At 39.4% G+C, this 17,817-nt stretch overlaps 1 protein-coding gene across 5 annotated transcripts in view; it reads left to right on the plus strand.

Moving 5' to 3' along the window:
• PPFIA2 (PTPRF interacting protein alpha 2) overlaps positions 1 to 17,817 on the plus strand; it is a 610,761-nt gene that overhangs the window by 328,826 nt on the left and 264,118 nt on the right. For all 5 annotated transcript variants that reach the window (XM_043547102.1, XM_043547080.1, XM_043547089.1 and 2 more), the window contains one exon: positions 14,263 to 14,364. In XM_043547102.1, the coding sequence (XP_043403037.1) occupies positions 14,263 to 14,364 (102 nt within the window). The remainder of the gene's footprint in view (positions 1 to 14,262; positions 14,365 to 17,817) is intronic.

Consider the following 17,817-nt stretch of genomic DNA (forward strand, 5'->3'; position numbering starts at 1 on the left):
GATCACTCTCCTTACAATGTGTATGATAATCAAGCTGGGCCATTTCCAGCGCAAATCCAGGGTTTCTCCCCCCCCCTTTTCTGCCACACACACAAACCCACTCTCCTGTTGGTAATAGCTTATCTAAAGTGATCACTCTCCTTACAATGTGTATGATAATCAAGGTGGGCCATTTCCAGCACAAATCCAGGGTTTAACAAGAACAGGGGGGGAGGGAGGGGGAGGAAAAAACAAGGGGAAATAGGTTACCTTGCATAATGACTTAGCCACTCCCAGTCTGTATTCAAGCCTAAGTTAACTGTATCCAATTTGCAAATGAATTCCAATTCAACAGTCTCTCGCTGGAGTCTGGTTTTGAAGTTTTTCTGTTGTAATATTGCAACTTTCATGTCTGTAATCGCGAATACAGACTAACACGGCTGTTACTCTGAAACCTAAACTAAGTAGTTACTCTGCTGTCAGCCCTCAAGGGGCTTAATTGTGGAGGGTCTTGCATGCTCCCCCTTCACACTTGTTTGAATTTCACTCATTCTGCATGGTTTTATTTCCTGTTTTTAAAAAATGGATATCCCTGGTAACATTGTAATCTCTCCATTCTCACAAAAGAACACAAGTTTGATTGTACATGTCCAGCACTGCAAAATCTTACTATATGGTCAAATATACATATTGTTATTCTTGTATTAGTAATTAGAATACCATCTTGTAAGACATCAAGGACTACAGTGAGAAGCTTCATATAGGGAAGCTTTAATCTTTAAAGTTTGTCAGTATAATAATATTACCAGAAGCTGATGTCATTTTAAAAGCAAACAAACCCCCAAACCATACAAAACAAAAACTGAAACACTGTTAATGAATTCAGGTGTTTCAAAGGTCAACAATGCACTGATCTTTCTGAATGCAGAAAGACTGTTGGTAAATGGGGTTATTAATCTCTGCTTTAGAGGAGTTTTTGAAGAATTTTTGAGCAGTGCTAGAGAGACACTTGAGGCACGTGAAGCATAAACATAGGAAACATTTATGTTTTCCAATATTAGGCCATAGGTGATGTTTTGAGAGTATTTACATGGTTTCTCCTTTTGCATCTGTTGGAAAATACAAAAGAATGTCAAAATCTTTTTAAAGATTTTATTCTCCATGACTTTTAAAAAACATAATTTTGAGGGTTTGGGGCCCCTTTATTTAATTTTATTTATTTATTTATTTAACAAAAACAACAGTTAACAAATCACTCCAATGCTGAAGTGACAAAACGGTTTAAATGAAGCCATGCCCTTCGTGTGAACGAAACAAACCCAAATTATACGCATCTAAACGCAATGGAGGTTCTCCATGATGTTAGTTGTATATATAGTCCCAGTTCCACCCTCTTCTGCTTTGTTGTTATCTTGGGCAACAGCGTACTGAATGATACCCAAACCCAATTTTTTTTCAGGGAAAATGTCTTACTGCACATATTTGCAGGTCTTGGTTCAAAAATTTGCTATTGATTTATCAAGTAATTAAAGAAGAAATTTCTCTATTTCAGGAAACTTTGTTGTAGTTCTCCATACATCCTGTGTTGAATCCATTTACTGGCAATATTTTGTGCTTTTAGATAGATTAGAATTGTTTTGTATCCGCTTACTATAGAATATTTCTGCTATAGAATGTTGAATGTGTGTTTATATACAGGTAAGCATCTATATCTTTCATATTTTCAATTAATATTTGCATTTCTGAAAGTAATAATACTGTAACCGTGGGGTCACAGCTACATCATCTTACTGAATTATTTTTATATCTTACATAACAGAAATCCTCAGTCTCTATGTTTTCCTTTGTGGATTCATGAACTCTCACAGTGTCACATTTAATCACACTTTCCACATGCTGGGTATCCTGCAGGGCAGTAAATAACCTGAACCTACAGAGGTAATTCCTTCATAGTCTGAAGCATGTTTAACATCTGTATAAAAATAGGATATGAGTAACTCACCTGAAAAACCCCCACCTACATTCACATCTTAAAGCACGGTTTAAATCAAACTCAATGCCACTGTCAAATCAAGGTGGAGGTTACTCAAGACCACATCATAAAATAACATTGTTTACATAATTTAGTACCAGTGGCAAAGCAACCTGATGAGCAAAGAGAGTAACTGAATCATCTCTTTGTTGTAAAAAAAGGTAGCTCTTGGAAAGCACTTATGGAGCATTGCAGGAAACTCTCCATGCAAATTGCATACAAGATTGAGCTAGCTATGCATCACTACAAAACTCTGGTTGCAAATCTTTATTTGTTGCTTCCTGATTGGATCCAAAATTAGAAGTGGCATATGTTCCAGTTTTCATGTAACTGAAATCTCAGAAGATCAAATGAATTCAGGTGATGCCTGCCAAAATCTCCCTACAACATCTTGCAAGATATAAAGATTATAAAATCTAATCCAAACCTTAGATGTAATTTGAAACTGACCAGTGCCATTAAACCTACTTTACATTCAAATACTGCTCCTTTGACCAGTTTGTAAAATGGGCGTACACTGAATTACACATAGAAGGCTAGAGAGTCTCCAACTGCCACTACAGTAACAGGAGGGAATGGACAGGAAGCCAGGAATTTATGGACTGGTAGTGGCAGAGGTACCAAAATGAAAACTTAATTATTTTGTTTTAAATGACTGAATAGATCATATAGATTATTTTTAAAGTAAAATTCCCATTGAAGTATAATTAAACCAAACCACCCTGAATTAGGTGAAGCAAAGCCCATGCGACCTAATGGGGAGATGTTGAAGAAAGTTTCTTCTGCTAAAGTGAGAGTTGAAATCCAAATATGCAGGGAAGCAAGTCTGTCTAGATAGTTTGTGCTGGTCAAATAAAAAACACTTTAGAAGTCTGTCTTTATAAGGATTAATTCCTTTTTCCCACCTGTAAATAAAGAACATTTTTGTATCATAGTAGTTATTTTGAGGATCTTTCGTTTCTCTCTTCATTCGGCATCCAGGGCTGAATTCAGACTTAGCTGAAGTCAGTATAAATCCGTTCAGTGAAGTCAAGAATGCACTTTGCTCTACTGTGTCTGAATTTGGGATTCAGACTGATTGTCTGGTTTGTTAAGTGAGGGAGGCAAAAGAACAACACTTAAAGAAACTGATATAGGCTTCTGTTTCCCAAATGCCATTGTTATAATAGCATTATTTTGTCTAAATTAATATAGTTAAAAGCTTTAAAGAAGTTTCTTTAATTTCAGAATACATCACAAATATTTCAGCTGCATATGGAAGCCAAATTGAAAACATATCATAAAAGCTAGAGATGGGAGAGATTACATGATGAGGGGCCTGTGTATTTTTCTATAACAATGTAAACTTATTTGAGTTTTGCATAGAGTTAAAACAAGCTTTTACGTTTTTGTTGAAAGAAGACCAGATCCAAAGCCCTTAAAATCAGTGGCAACCTTTCCATTGACTTAAACAGGCTTTGGTTCTAATCCATAATGAGTATTCTGGCCCAACTCAAATATTTTACCTTTCTATGCATATATTTTATTTCTCTCTCTTTTTTCCTTGCGCTGGTGGGAAAAACATTAACATGGGTCAGTTAACATTTTTATTTTTGTATTGTCATGTCAAATTTCTTCCAAACCAGATATCCGACATTAGTATCTTTTTAATTAATATGCAGCATCTTGTTGAACATGCTTCCTGCGTTACCTATCAGAGCTGTGGAAAATTGGCTTGTACTGCCAACAGAATATCTAAATGCCAGCAAACCTATGACTTACCTATTTTGCATACAACATTTACTCTGAGTCTGGCAATATATTCAGCACACTGCATTCTGACAAAGGATCAGATGGCTCAAGTTTTTCATAAAAGAAGAAAATACTGACATTTTCCCTCAAGATTTCTAGTTAATTTCTTATTCCTAATTTACATTTCAGAAGATGATTATACCTGAATTTAGTCTAACAAATAGTTCACATTAGAATGAGTTCTGAACACCAACCATTTTTTTTTAAAGCTGATCATTGTCATTTTAGAAAAAAAGAAGTGAAAATTCAAAGCTACTTAAATCTTTAATTTGATTGAAAATCCCTTTGAAAGCTTATGGGGGGAAAAAAAATCTCACATTGGTAATTTTGTGTATATGTACCATGTGCTTTATAAGGCAAGGTTACATGTCCAAAACCAAAACCTGGATGAACAGAGAATGATGTGATTTTAGAGATTTTCACAGTACATTTCAGTTGTATAAAATAAATTCCTATCAAAAGCAAAAAATTCCTGAGCTATCTCATAAGAATGGCCATACTGGGTCAGACCAATGGTCTGTCTAGCCCAGTATCCTGTCTTCCAACATTAGCCAACGCCAGATTCTTCTGAGGGAATCAACAGAACAGGCAATCATTGAGTGATCCATGCCCTGTTGTCCACTGCCAGCATTTGCCAGTTAGAGGCTAGGGACACCCAGAGCATGGGGTTTCATCCATGACCATCTTGGCTAATAGCCATTGGTGAATCTATCCTCCATGAACTTATCTAGTTCTTTTTTGGGCCCTGTTATAGTGTTGGCCTTCACAACATCCCCTAGCACCAATTCCACAGGCCAACTGTGCATTGTGCAAAGAAATACTTCCTTATGTTTGTTTTAAACCTGCTGTCTATTAATTTATTTGAGTGACCCCTAGTTCTTGTGTTATGTGAAGGAGTAAATCACTTCCCTATTCATTTTCCCCACAACATTCATGATTTTATAGACCTCTATCATCCCCTCTTAGTCATCTCTTTTTCAAGCTGAACTGTCCCAGTCTTTTTAATCTCTCCTCATATGGAAGCTGTTCCATACCCCTAATAATTTTTGTTGCCCTTCTCTGTACCTTTTCCAATATTTTTAAGCTGGGGTGACCAGAACTGCATGCAGTATTCAAGGTGTGGGCGTACCATGGATCTCAGTTAATACATGAAGGTATTAATGCCTATTCTCTTAAACTGCTGGAGTTTGGGAAGAACCTAAATACATGAGATCAGAAAAAGATTGACATTTTCACTATTTAAGGGATCAATTGATACCATATCAGTATAAAAATGTAACTAAATACCAAATCTTGAATCAAGAGAAATTTTCATTTGGTAAAATAGTATCCCACTGACCTTGAGCATTGACAAGATTGAAACATTTCATTTCCATGTTGATCCTTTTAAACATTTGTCTTTTTTTAAACATTTTGAAATGAAAAGTCATTTCAAAGTGAAAAATGCTGATGTGGTGACATTTTATGAATTTACGTACGTTTTGCCAAATTGATCGTTTCTAAAAAAAAAAACACCAAAATTTTTTTAAAAAATCAAAACATTTTGTTTCAGCATTTTTTTTTAGAACAAAACATTTTAATTGTTCAGATTGAAATGACTTGCCATTTCAATTTTTTTTAAAAAATCAAATGTTTAAAAATGATGATAATGAAAATTAAATGCTTCAATCTTGTCACAACAAATGTTTTTTTTGACTCAAAACAATTTTTTTTCAGCTTGTCAAAGTTGTCATTTAACCAAAAAATCCATTATTTGCCCATCCTGGGTATACTACAAGCTTGAAGGGAAGTGCTACAGGTGCTCCCAGCACTAGAATCTAGAAACTAAAAGGTAAAATACACCAGGTGAATTTCCTTTAGCGGTTATGCTAAACAAACAAAGCAGTTCTTAGCCCAGCCACTAGAGGCAATCTACAACAGAGATTTAGAGGTCATAAATTCTTGGTGAATCCTCTTCACACTCTCCTCCTGCCTGCAGATCACTGCCCTGTGACCATCTCCTGCAGTTATCCCAGCTCTCAAGCTGCGTTCCTTCTTCACTGCCAGTGCTTAGGCAAATACCTCCAGCCTTCTGTTCCTTCTTGCATGCATCTTTTGGCTTTCTGCTGAGCTTGGTCCCCTCTGATCTCAGGTTGTACTTCTGTTTCCTGTCCTGGAGGAATTATAGATCTACTCTAGCAGCTGGGAGTTAACACAGTGCCCAGTAATGAGCAAGTAGCTTCAGTTTTCATTTTGCTTTTTATTTTGTAAAACATTTAGGTATTCTGGTCTGTCTTGGGTCCGGTACTATTCAATGTTTATATTAATGATTTAGATGATGAAGTGGAGAGTTTGCTTATGAAATTTGCAAATACCTTTCAAGCTAGGAGAGGTTACTAGCTCTTTGGAGGACAGAATTGGAATGCAAAATGATCTTGATTGGAGAATTGGTCTGAAATCAATACAATGAAATTTAATAAAGACAAGTGCAAAGTGCTACACTTTAGGAAGAAAAAAATCAAATGTACAAATACAGTTGGAGTATAATGGCTAGGCAGTAGTGCTGCAGAAAAGGATGTGGGATTGTAGTGGGTCACAAATTGAATATGAGTCAACAGTGAGATGCTGTTGCCAAAAAAAGGCAAATGTCATTCTAAAATGTTGTAACAGGAGTGTCACATGTAGGATGTGGGGGGTAACTGGTCCATCTGTCTCACCTACTTGGCACTGGTGAAGCCTCAACTGGAGTTCTGTGTCCACTTTTGTGCACTACACTTTAAGTAAGATGTGGACAAATTGGAGAAAGTCCAGAGAAGAGCAATAAAAAGTGATGAGGTTTAGAAAACATGACCTATGAGGAAAGGTTGAAAGAATTGGGTGTATTCTGTCTGGAGAAGACAAGGCTGAGGGGAGATATGATTACAGTCTTCAAATATGTTAAGGGCTGTCATAAAAATGATCAATTGTTCTCCATGTGCACTGTGGGAAGGACAAGAAGTAATTGGCTTAGTTTGCAGTCAGGGAGATTTAGGTTGGCTATTAGGAAAAACTTTCTAACACAGACAGTTAAGCACTGGAACAAGTTATCTAGGGAGGCTGTAGAATGATCATCACTGGAGGTTTTTAGGAACAGGTTAGAGAAACACCTGCTAAGGATGGTCTAGGTATACTTAATCCTAACTCGGCCTGGGGGGGATGAACTTGATGACTGCTTGATGTCCCTTTCAGCCCTACATTTCTATATTTTTTATGATTCTGAATGGTTCTCAACTACATCTGAATTTAGAACTTGTTTAAAGATCTGCCAGCTCTTCAAAGATATGCACACGTAAGTGAAAATCTAACATTTTGATTTGACTATTTTTTCAGTCACATTGTGTCTATTGGCAGAAAGAAAAGGAGTACTAGTGGCACCTTAGAGACTAACCAATTTATTTGAGCATAAGCTTTCGTGAGCTACCGCTCACTACATCGGATGCATTATTATATAATCGGATGTCTATTATATCTCAAGTGAGCTATTGGGAGCGGGGAAATATTCAGCAGAGTAAATAGACTAATCACCTCCTGCAGTATGTTTATTCAGATTTCAAAATAATTGCAGTTTCCTATATTTTAAGTCATTAGCAATTTTTCTTTATTAGTCTTTTCATATTATAATATAAAAATAGTGCAAACATCTGAGTAATTTCCATATAGTTTTAATCCTGTTTAGTTCCTTAATCGGCTTCAGAGCCCAACAACTTCTGTATCAACTTTAAGAGTGCAGTTATGCTTGTCAAATTGTATTAGTTATGCGGCAGATTCTACCTTCCGGGGTCCTAAACTATGACTGACCATGCAACATTTCTGCTACAAACAGTAATTTTAGATGACAGTATTCTTTTGGTTCCTGTACATCTAGGAGGCAAATGTAAGAGGAGAGGTCATTGGCATCACATGCTATTACATAACTGGGTAAAACAAAAACATGTATTTCTTTGCTTTCAACTTGAGCTTTCATACTCTGGAGATATTTACATGTACATTACTCAGACGACATCACAGACTTAATGATACACTTTAAAAGAATTTCAGCATTTACGCATGTTTTTCTGAAGCATGAATTCACAAGCAGCTTGTTGTGAAGTTGTAGGTGTTGTTAAGTTACCAATCAAAAACCAAATATGACAAAAATAATTTGATTGTAAAGACCAAGATCAAATCCACTGTTACAGTGAGACATTCTCTGTAGAAGTCTTAGAAGGATTTTCTTCTTGGAATTTACATAGTGTCACCTTTCAATTCAGAGAAGTCAAAGCTCTTGACAATTGGGTGCTATCTAGTATTTCAGATAAAAAGGAAACTTGACCACTGACTGTTCTTCAGCTTTAATGAACAAAGAGGTAACTGCCTTTTGTAAATATCAGAACCACAAAGATATCAACAACATAGAGGAAATTCAGAGAACAACAAAACCAAAATAATTAAGGGGCTTGAAGGTATCAACTTCTGGAAAAGATCTAGAAAGCTGTATACAGATATCTTGGCCCAATGAGGACTACTCAGTACTATGAATATAGTCTATAGCTTTTTGATGGCTGTAAATGATGATGTGTAAGCAGGGGTGGAAGTAATATTAAACACTTACTGATATGGGGGTCTGCCTCTGGGGCCCCAGAAGGGGCGGGGCTGGGCTGGGGTCAGCCTCCCCAAGCCAGCCCATCCGCGCTGCCTGGCCTGCACTGCCCAGGGCTCCAGAAGTGATTTGAAAGGGCCCTGGGCTCTGGCCACTGTTGCGATAGCGTCTGGGAGCCCCAGGCCCTTTTAAATCGCCAGCCCTAGGGCAGCTGCCCCTTTTGCCCACCCCTGTCAGGGAGGGTGGGGGCAAAAGGGGCAACGATGTTAAAGTGCTGCTCTGGCAGCACTTTAACGTTGGCTGTGCATGGGCCGGTACCGGCTTCTTACTGGTACGCTGTACCGGCCTACTTTCACCTTGGCGTGTAAGATAATTATGGTGATCCCTAGACATATAACTGAGGGCTAGTCTACACTGGCAACACTAAAGCGCTGCCATGGCAGCGCTTTAAGATGGATTGTGTAGTCACGGCAGAGAGCTCTCCCAAGCTCTAAAAAAACCCACCTCCCATGAAGGGTGTAACTCCCAGCGCTGGTGCACTGTTTACACTGGCACTGAAACTTGCTGCAGTCAGGGGGTGTGTTTTTTCACACCCCTGAGCGAGAAAGTTGCAGCGCTGTATATTGCCAGTGTAGTCAACCCCTTAGAGTAATGACTTGAAATTAAGCAATGGGAAACTTAGGCTGATGACCAGGGTAAGTTCTGTAAAACCGTAAGAGAGAGTCTCCCAAATGAAGTAGTGGAAACTCTGTTGCATAATTATTCAAAAATGGACAGCCAGAGCACTAGGGACATAGTGCAGGGACAGTCTTGCATTTGGTATAGTAATGAACAGATTACCTGATAAGTCCATATCTAACTGATACATATAGACATTAAATCTAAAGAACAAAAAGATTATCATCAGACTGTATCTCTGCCTTACTGTAGCTAATCACTATGAATCCTCCTAAATCATTAGGTGACACGTGTAATCCTTGACATCAGCTGACACCCTTCCCAGCATCCAAGCATATGCCAACAGCCTAAAGCATTTAAGTTCCAAACAAAAAGAGCTTACATCTGGTTATTAATAAAGCTGAGTTTTCTGTACCATAGTACAGCCCCCAAGTCAGCAATAACTACAGGATTTTAGATGGCAGTCACTTGACTTATTTGTTCATTAAAGACTATCTAGGAATTGGAGGATGGAAAATGAAATATGCTAAAACATTACCTTTAACATCTATTCATGAGTTTTTGAAAGCATAACATTTATAGCTAAAATAGATAAATCTATCAGAACATTAGAATATAGTTAGAAATCTCTCATGCACTGTGATATGAGTACACAAAATATATAGCAAGGCTATCAGTAGGATTTGAGATTGGAGGACTGTAACTTTTATTTTCCAGAAACAGGTATAGAAAGAGCATATATGTGTTTTGAGTATCTAATTTAAACTGACTTTTATTTCTTTATATTAATGTTAAATATAATATTATCCCTTGGTATATGGTTTAAATGACATCACTTAAATATATGCAGTGTTGTTGTTGGACCCAGGATATTAGAGACACAAGGTGGGTGAGATAATATCTTTTATTGGACCAACTTCAACTGGTGAGAGAGAGAAACTTTTGAACTTACACAGAGCTCTTCTTCAGGTCTGGGAAACATACTCACTACTAAATACAAGGTGGAGCAGTTTGTTTAGTGTAAGTAGTTAAATATTTCAAGGGACTATTCAAGGTGAAGTGGCCCATTAACACACCTCCTCTCCCTTGCGTCCATATGACTGGAGGGAACAGCTGGGGAGAGTTAGTGGGTTACAGATTGTTGTAATAAGTCATAAATTCAGTGTCTCTTTTTAGTTCATGCTTTTTAGTGTCTACCAAAGTTATGAATTTAAGCTTCCAGGCTCGTCTTTTGAAAGTGTTATGCAGGTTTCCTTTGAGGATGAGGACTGACAGGTCAGATAAAATGATTGCTTTGTGAAAAGTGTTCACCCACAGGTGATGTGATGTTTTTGTCTTTTATCATTTTCCTGTGTATAAGAGAGCTCTAGTCAGATTGTCATTGTCCGATAGTATATCAAACCTACAATAAACTGCATAGACAAAAGTATAACACTTTTTAAGCACTGTGGCCAAATTTTAAAAAGCAACATAGTCACTTAAGCGCTTAAATTCCACTTTCAAAAGTGACTTAGGAGCTTAAGTCTCATGTCCATCTATTGATAGAATATAAATACTATATAAAATATGCCAAAAGAGGTTAAACTTCTGAAACCAAAATAGAAAAAAGACAATGTTCATGAAACATAGTCTATAGAAAAATGTGTTTGAATAGCGTTTGAAATTAACTTCTTTGCATTTCACCTCGTCTGAGTTACAAAGCTGAAGAATTCATGGGATGCCTTACAATATGGTTTCTGAAAGCTGTTTATTCACCACAGAAATATTGGAAGGCCATAGAAATTATAGAGACTGGAGTGTTTTGTTATTTTATTTTATTTTTGTTGTAAATCCCACTAATTCCTTTGTTCCTCTTTGCTTCAAAAAAGAGCCTTTCCCTATTGCATAATACGCTGATATAACTACACAGCGGCAATAGTAGCAGCATAACTAGGGCCATTTATCACTGCGTGAAGTAATTAATCTAAAGAACAAAAGAGACTACAACATGATAATTCAATTAAACACAGAAAGTGTTAAAATACTACCTCTGAGGCATATGCCTACTAAATCCAAGAACCCTTTTTATCTTTCTTGTACTGCACATAGCATATTGACTGCCTTGAGAAGAATCCTGTACATCTACATATTCAGTTTGGTTACTGGAAATGACAATATTGCAATAAAATGAATGCACCATTTAATGTGTACAGTATGTACATATCTGGCACTGGTTTAGAATAACAGACTAATGGTCAATCCCAGAGAGTTCAATGGGACTTTTGTTAGAATGACAACTGGAGACTCCTCTATTAGACTGTTACTCTTTGAGAATTTTTAGAAAATGGTATTATATGAAAGGCTTCCGTCAGGGGGTACCCACATCCCATCCGTCTCTGGGGGAGGATTGGGGGATCAGAGTTGTGATACCTCTGCGGTTGCAGTCTACCAGATGGTTCTTAGACTGACAGCAGTACAGCCCGTGGGTCAGAGTCAATATGGCTGCCCTTGGGATTCAGGGCTGTATGGCCTAATGGTCAGAGTCAATATGGCTGCCTTTGACATTCAGGGCCCGATGTACAGATACAGGGTCAAACACCAAACGGGGAGTGGTGGCCAGGGTAGGGGAACCTGGGCCCACCCAACTCCACCGGTTCCCGGCCCAGAGCCCTGTCAGCGGCGAGTGCGTTGGCCACCCAGTCAGTGGGGATCCTACTGCAACACGCTGAGCTTACATGGGTGGGAGATACAACTCACTCTGCCTCCCTGGGCCACTTCCTACCGTGTCTTCTGAACCTATAGGCCAGATATTATTGGGGTCTCTAGGTTCCCTGGTGCAGGTAGCTCACTGGAACTCTACTACTCCCGCCAACGAACTGTAGGTAGCAGGTATCTGGATTGGTCCCTGGGATCTCTCATTCCTGCAGTCAGGGGCTGTAGCAGCGCCTTGCCTGGAGCCTCCAGCAAGCGTGCTTCCTCCTCAGTGGCCAGCCCAGATTGAGCTGAGCTGCTCTCCTTTATTGTAGCACAGCAGTTGGAGCATGCCCAGCACGGTCTGAGGGGTAGGACTTGCTCCGCCCATAGTGTGGGGTATGCACACCCCGTCACAGCTTCACATATGATATAGTCTAAATCCAGTTTTACCTTCAGGCTTGATTTCAGTGGGAGTCCGTTATGACTAAAGACTGCAAGACTGGCCCCAAAATAATACTCTGCTGACATGCTGACGATTTAATTTGAACCGAAAATGTCAAATAGAAATATTAAAGCTTTTAGTATTACACAACATGTGTAACATGTGACAATAAGACACTAATACATACATGCCTTTCTCCCATACTGTAAGCTACAGTTGCCATAACCAGAGGTTCATGAGTTTCATACTTCATATTTCATAGAGGGGGCCTGTCAACAAGATGTTTTTGGTAGGGGTCTAGTCATTGAAATTCATTCCCTTTATTTGTCCAAGTGTGTTTACCTTCACAGGAAGGGTGTTGGGCAGGGGTGAAAGTAACTTAAAGGACTTACAGGTACTCCGGAGTACTGAGCCAAGATTTAAAGGTCCCAGGGCTGCGGCTGGAAGCCCCCGGGCCTTTAAATCACCCCTGGAGCTACCAGCTGCAGAGACAGCTGGGAGCTCAGGAGCTATTTAAAGGGCCCTGGGCTCCGGCAGCCGCTACCACAGCGGAGCTCCAGGACCTTTAAATCACTGCCGGAGACCTGCTGCCACTACCCCCGGGGCTCCAGCAGTGGGGCTCAGGCAGCACTTTACAGGGCCCAGGGCTCCCCGCAGTGACGGGAGCCCCGGGCCCTGTAAAGCACTGCTGGAGCCTTGCCGCCGCTACCCCAGGGGCTTTGGCAGCAGGGCTCGGGTGGTGCTTTAAAGGGCCCAGGGCTCCACCCGCTGCGGGGAGCCCGGGGCCCTTTAAAGCACCAGCCCGGGGAAGCCGGTCCGGTCTGACATGGCGTACTGGCTCTCGCTAGTATGCTGTACCAGACCATACCAGCTTACTTTCACTTCTGGTGTTGGGGGTGTTATAAGCTTGTATATGAGGGTAGAGGACTTGAGTTTAGTGTGGGGGTGCTTGGGTGGTGATGGTGGCCTTTGGTATACAGGAGGTCAGACTAGGTGATCGAGGAGTCCCTCAGAGCCATAAACTCTAGGACTCGTATCACTTTTTTTGTTTTAGTTCATAGATGCTGGAACTAGGGATGTAGGGGTGCTACAGCACTCCCTGACTTGAAGTGGTTTCCATTATATACAGGGTTTACAGTTTGGTTCAATGCCTCTCAGCACCCCCACTATAAAAATTGTTCCAGCACCCCTGTTTTAGTTGGTAATTTCAGGTTTGAAGGTAAAAAAGATACTGTCAGCTTCACTGATTGGCAATTGTAATTTTAAACATGTCTCAGTGTTCTGAATAGGTGCGTTTCATCAGCTGTGGCCAGGGTTTTTGTAGAAAAAGTGTCTTTGTGGTATTTTTATTGGTTTTTTTAAAATCAGTTAAAACCTAAACAAATCAAAAATAGAATATTACCAACCTCACAGGAAAGTTATGCACCTTAGGCTCTGATTCTGGAAAGCACTTAAGTGTACACTAAAGTTCATTTCTTTTTATGTCAGTTTTTAATCATCTGCTTAACTTAAAGCACCTGCTAAAGTCCTATTAATTCAATGGGACTTCAGCTGGTGCTTAAAATTAAGTAAATGCTTAAATGCTGTCCTGAATAGGATGCTTTCTTGAACTGGTACCTTAAAATGCTAATGTGGTAGAGCTTTTTGAGATCATTGGATGGACAGTGCTATAGAAGCAGCTTATTGTTGTTATTGATTATGGTATTGCAATTAATTTGCTTTCCAATCTCTAATCAAAATAATTTGACGTGTTCAGAAATAATTTGCTAGACTATAGGCCAGATCCTCAGCTATTTCAACTGGCCAAGCTCTGAAGCTGACTTTGACCCTATAACTTTCTAGAATCCTTTAGTTACACATAGTTATGAATTATGTACCAGTAACCACAAATACATATTATTATAGACGATAATACTTATCTATGCTGTTTTAATTTTTAAAAGTCCAGAAAGGCTGCAGTATAAAGTTACTTAAATATTAAATCCTAAATGTTACAATGCAGATTAATTTTGGAAATACACTCCAAAATGTACGTTTAAAATAATCTTTGTATTTATTTCCTTTTTATAGGAATTTGCTGCACTGACAAAAGAGTTAAATGTGTGTAGGGAGCAACTGCTTGAAAAAGAAGAAGAGATTTCAGAACTGAAGGCTGAAAGAAACAACACAAGAGTAAGTATATAGTAGAATTGTTATGCGTGTATGCTTTTAGGACTAACTTTGTATGAAGCAGAAGGAATACAACTGTGTGCCTACACCTGTTAATTTCCTTTAATAATAATCATAATCCTGACATAAGAATATCAAGTTTGTAAGAACTTGTTTATTTTGTGTAACAAGATAAGTTTACTACAATTCTTCTACAAGAAAGTGTGATATATTTTATGTGAGGGAAACAAACCATTATAATTTTGACCATAATGTGCTTAATACACTTTAACCTGATATTGTGGCCCCATGAAGTTGATGGAAGTTTTGCTGTTGACTTCAGCAAGGCCAGGATTTCACAGTCCTGTAAAACTTGAGGGCCACATTCTCCTCATACTTACCTGAATGCAGAATTTGACTGGTAGTGTACATTGGTTTGTATTGTAATCGGGTTTGAAAACGTAAAGAAATCACCCGTTTAGATCTAAAATACTGTAGCTCTTGAATAATTAGTGCCAATTTTAAATGGGGGCATATCTGTAATATGTAGATAGGTGCATATATATTCATATCCATTAAAAATGCTGCGTGCTGATGCATATGGTGAATGTGATGCTGTTCATAAGTTTCTAATGGAAAGAATCACCCAAGAAAAGCTAATGGTCAATAATAGGCATTTACTAAATGAGAAATGCCATCTTCAGGGCACAGCAGGAGCTAAATCAAGCTCTGACATTGACACCACTTTTGCAAACCATGAAACTTAGGCAATCTGTTCCTGTGGTAGGTGAAGAGAAATCAATAAGAGATTTATTAGGGCAACTAATACCAGTGAATAAAGGTTATAGAACGTGATGGCCTTGCTAGAGGGTACATTTGAAATCCTGGCTGCTAAAGTTAATAAACTTACCAATGTGTTATGGAATGGAGAAGCAGTTAGACATGGAAGATGAAGACCTAAGAGATGGGAAAAAATACACTATATAGTAAATGCAGATAAACTAATGTACTCATCCAAACCAAGGCTATGGAAAGAAGAATGGAACAACTTGACAATCAAGTCAGAGACACAAGGTGGGTGAGGTAATATCTTTTATTGGACCAATTGAACTTTTCACCCATATTGTCTCTCTAATATCATGGGACCAACACAACTACAACTGCAGACATTCAAGAATGTTTGAGATACCTGCAACTGTGAAACAAACACAAGTCTTATCCTGATGAATCTGCATTAGAATTACAGTAACTTTAAATCTCATAAACCTAAACATCGAAGTGTACTTTTTAGCGCTATTGTGCATGTGCTATAAGTGACTTTGTAAAAATGACATTTGTTACATATTTATTTCCTCTCCATGATCTCGGTACCATATTAATTGAATTCAGTTTTTATTTTTTTATGTCAGCATTGCAGGGTCAACCTGGTATCTGCAAGAACAATCAGTGTTGAGAGTTCTTTGTTGAATAAATAATGTGTGTCACAAACTGGCAGGTACCGTACTGTACAGTCACTGATCTTTTGCAAGTGGACCCATGTGCTTCCAAGGCCACTGGGCTTGGGTAGAGTCTAGTCACTGTTTCTAGTGCTAGGAGTATAGGGCAGACTCATACCTCTTGTTAGACACACTTCTTTGGGATGTGGAGTACCACCACTCAGCTTCCCTGTATCCTGAAATTAGTGTCTGAGACCTCCTGAGCCACTTTCCCTCTCCCCCTGTCGCATATACAAACTCCCCAAGAGCTCTGCCTAGGCTCTGGGCACTCTGAGCTTCTAGTTTAGTCCCTGTAGGGACAAAGAGGCAGGAAAGCAAAGAACATAGGCTTATCAAAGGAATTTCTTAACCACAGAGTCTTTACTCTTAAAGCACTCAACAGTTACAGATCTTTGAAAATAAAACCAAAGACCTGAGAAACACCCTTCATTGGTCTGATCTCACCCCTTCTGTGACTCTGAGGTTTGTCAGTGTTTCAGGCTAGGCAGAGTCCCTCCTGTTCTAACCTTCCTGCAAGACCTCCCTAAAGGTGAGGATGGTCAGCCCTCTCACTCAGAGAAGCACTGCGCCCTTAAGTAAACTCTCTGTCTCTTAGCCATGTGCTTCACTGGGATGCTACAGCCCCCTCCCCCAGTCATGCTTACCTTACCTGCAGGCCTCTGCGTAGAAAAAACATTGTTCCATGTGGATGAGAGACAATCAAAGTTGCTGGCTCCAGATCAGTCTTGGTGCCTTCAATGAAGTTTCAAACACCTTTCTGGACAGGGCACTGTCTGTAATTCAATACAAAAAGCCACCCTCAGGCAAGTTTACAGATGTGTTCAGCATGTTACTCCAAAATAGAATTCACAATCTGATACAGACATATGTTGTTCTCAGAATATAATGCTGCGAAAACAGCTTACTAAACAAACAAAAGTATTCTAATAAACTAATAATATAGCAAGAGCCAACATATAGTGTGGCATTCGGAAGAGGAAACCAAGCCAAAATAAGTGAGACCAACTGACTCTCCCCTTGTTTGAACCCAGCCCCCTCACTACATTTGATACAACCATAGGCAGGCTTACCTAGCCTCTCCAGATGCTTTCGCTCTCAGAAGTCTTTATGCCCCTGTGACAGATATTGCAACCACCTGCAGTATCTTTATGGACCATATTGTATTAAGCATATGAATGGTGGTCCAGGGATTATATGCAGTTCCAGGGCGGGGAGATTGCCACAGCTCCTCCAGGCAGTAAGAACAGTGGATGAGGGGGTGAATGATAGGTTATAACCACTTCCAGAGAGGTGCCACCTCTGGGAGAGGCTCGCATATACTGGTTCAAACTGGATTTTCCAGAGACCAACAGACAAAGAAAGGGCTTTTGGTATAAAAAGACTGTATTTAAACTGACTCAGGGTCTTCTTTCTGATCCAGCAAACAGGCAGGATCTTCTGTCCAAGGGGGGCAACCCTTGCGGAAGGGTTGGAAAGACTTTGGCCTGCCAGGGCCCCATAAGACTGATGGGTGACTCCTGGTATGTTTAGTATGGCGTTTTATATCTGTGTATGGTTTTTGTTATGTTTTCTCTGGAGTGCTTTTACCTTAAGAATAAATGTGCTTACTGAAAAAGGGCTATGTGGTAACTTATAACTGCTGGCAATACACTGTTCAGAGAAAGCAAAGCACGGGCTCTGTCCTTTAGTCATACTGGCTTTCTGGGGATATCTCAGTGTAGCCAGAGAGCTGTGCAGCCTTAAAACCCTGGACAGGAGGGGGAGAGGCAAGGGTCTCCACCGGGGGAAGGTAATGGTTGGAAGCTAGAAACCTTAAGTGTGTGCCCGCAATGCGCCATGGAGGAGGAATACAGGTGCAGTTATCCTGAAACTGTGACAATCTCTTCCTCTTTTGAAGAATAGAGCCTCTTAAAATGCCCTGATACTCTGATTTTCAGAAACAAGTTCTAGCCCAAATTCTTCACATGCTGCTGAGAGAAAA

The sequence above is a fragment of the Chelonia mydas genome, chromosome 1, assembly GCF_015237465.2.
Source record: "Chelonia mydas isolate rCheMyd1 chromosome 1, rCheMyd1.pri.v2, whole genome shotgun sequence".
Taxonomy (NCBI): domain Eukaryota; kingdom Metazoa; phylum Chordata; order Testudines; family Cheloniidae; genus Chelonia; species Chelonia mydas.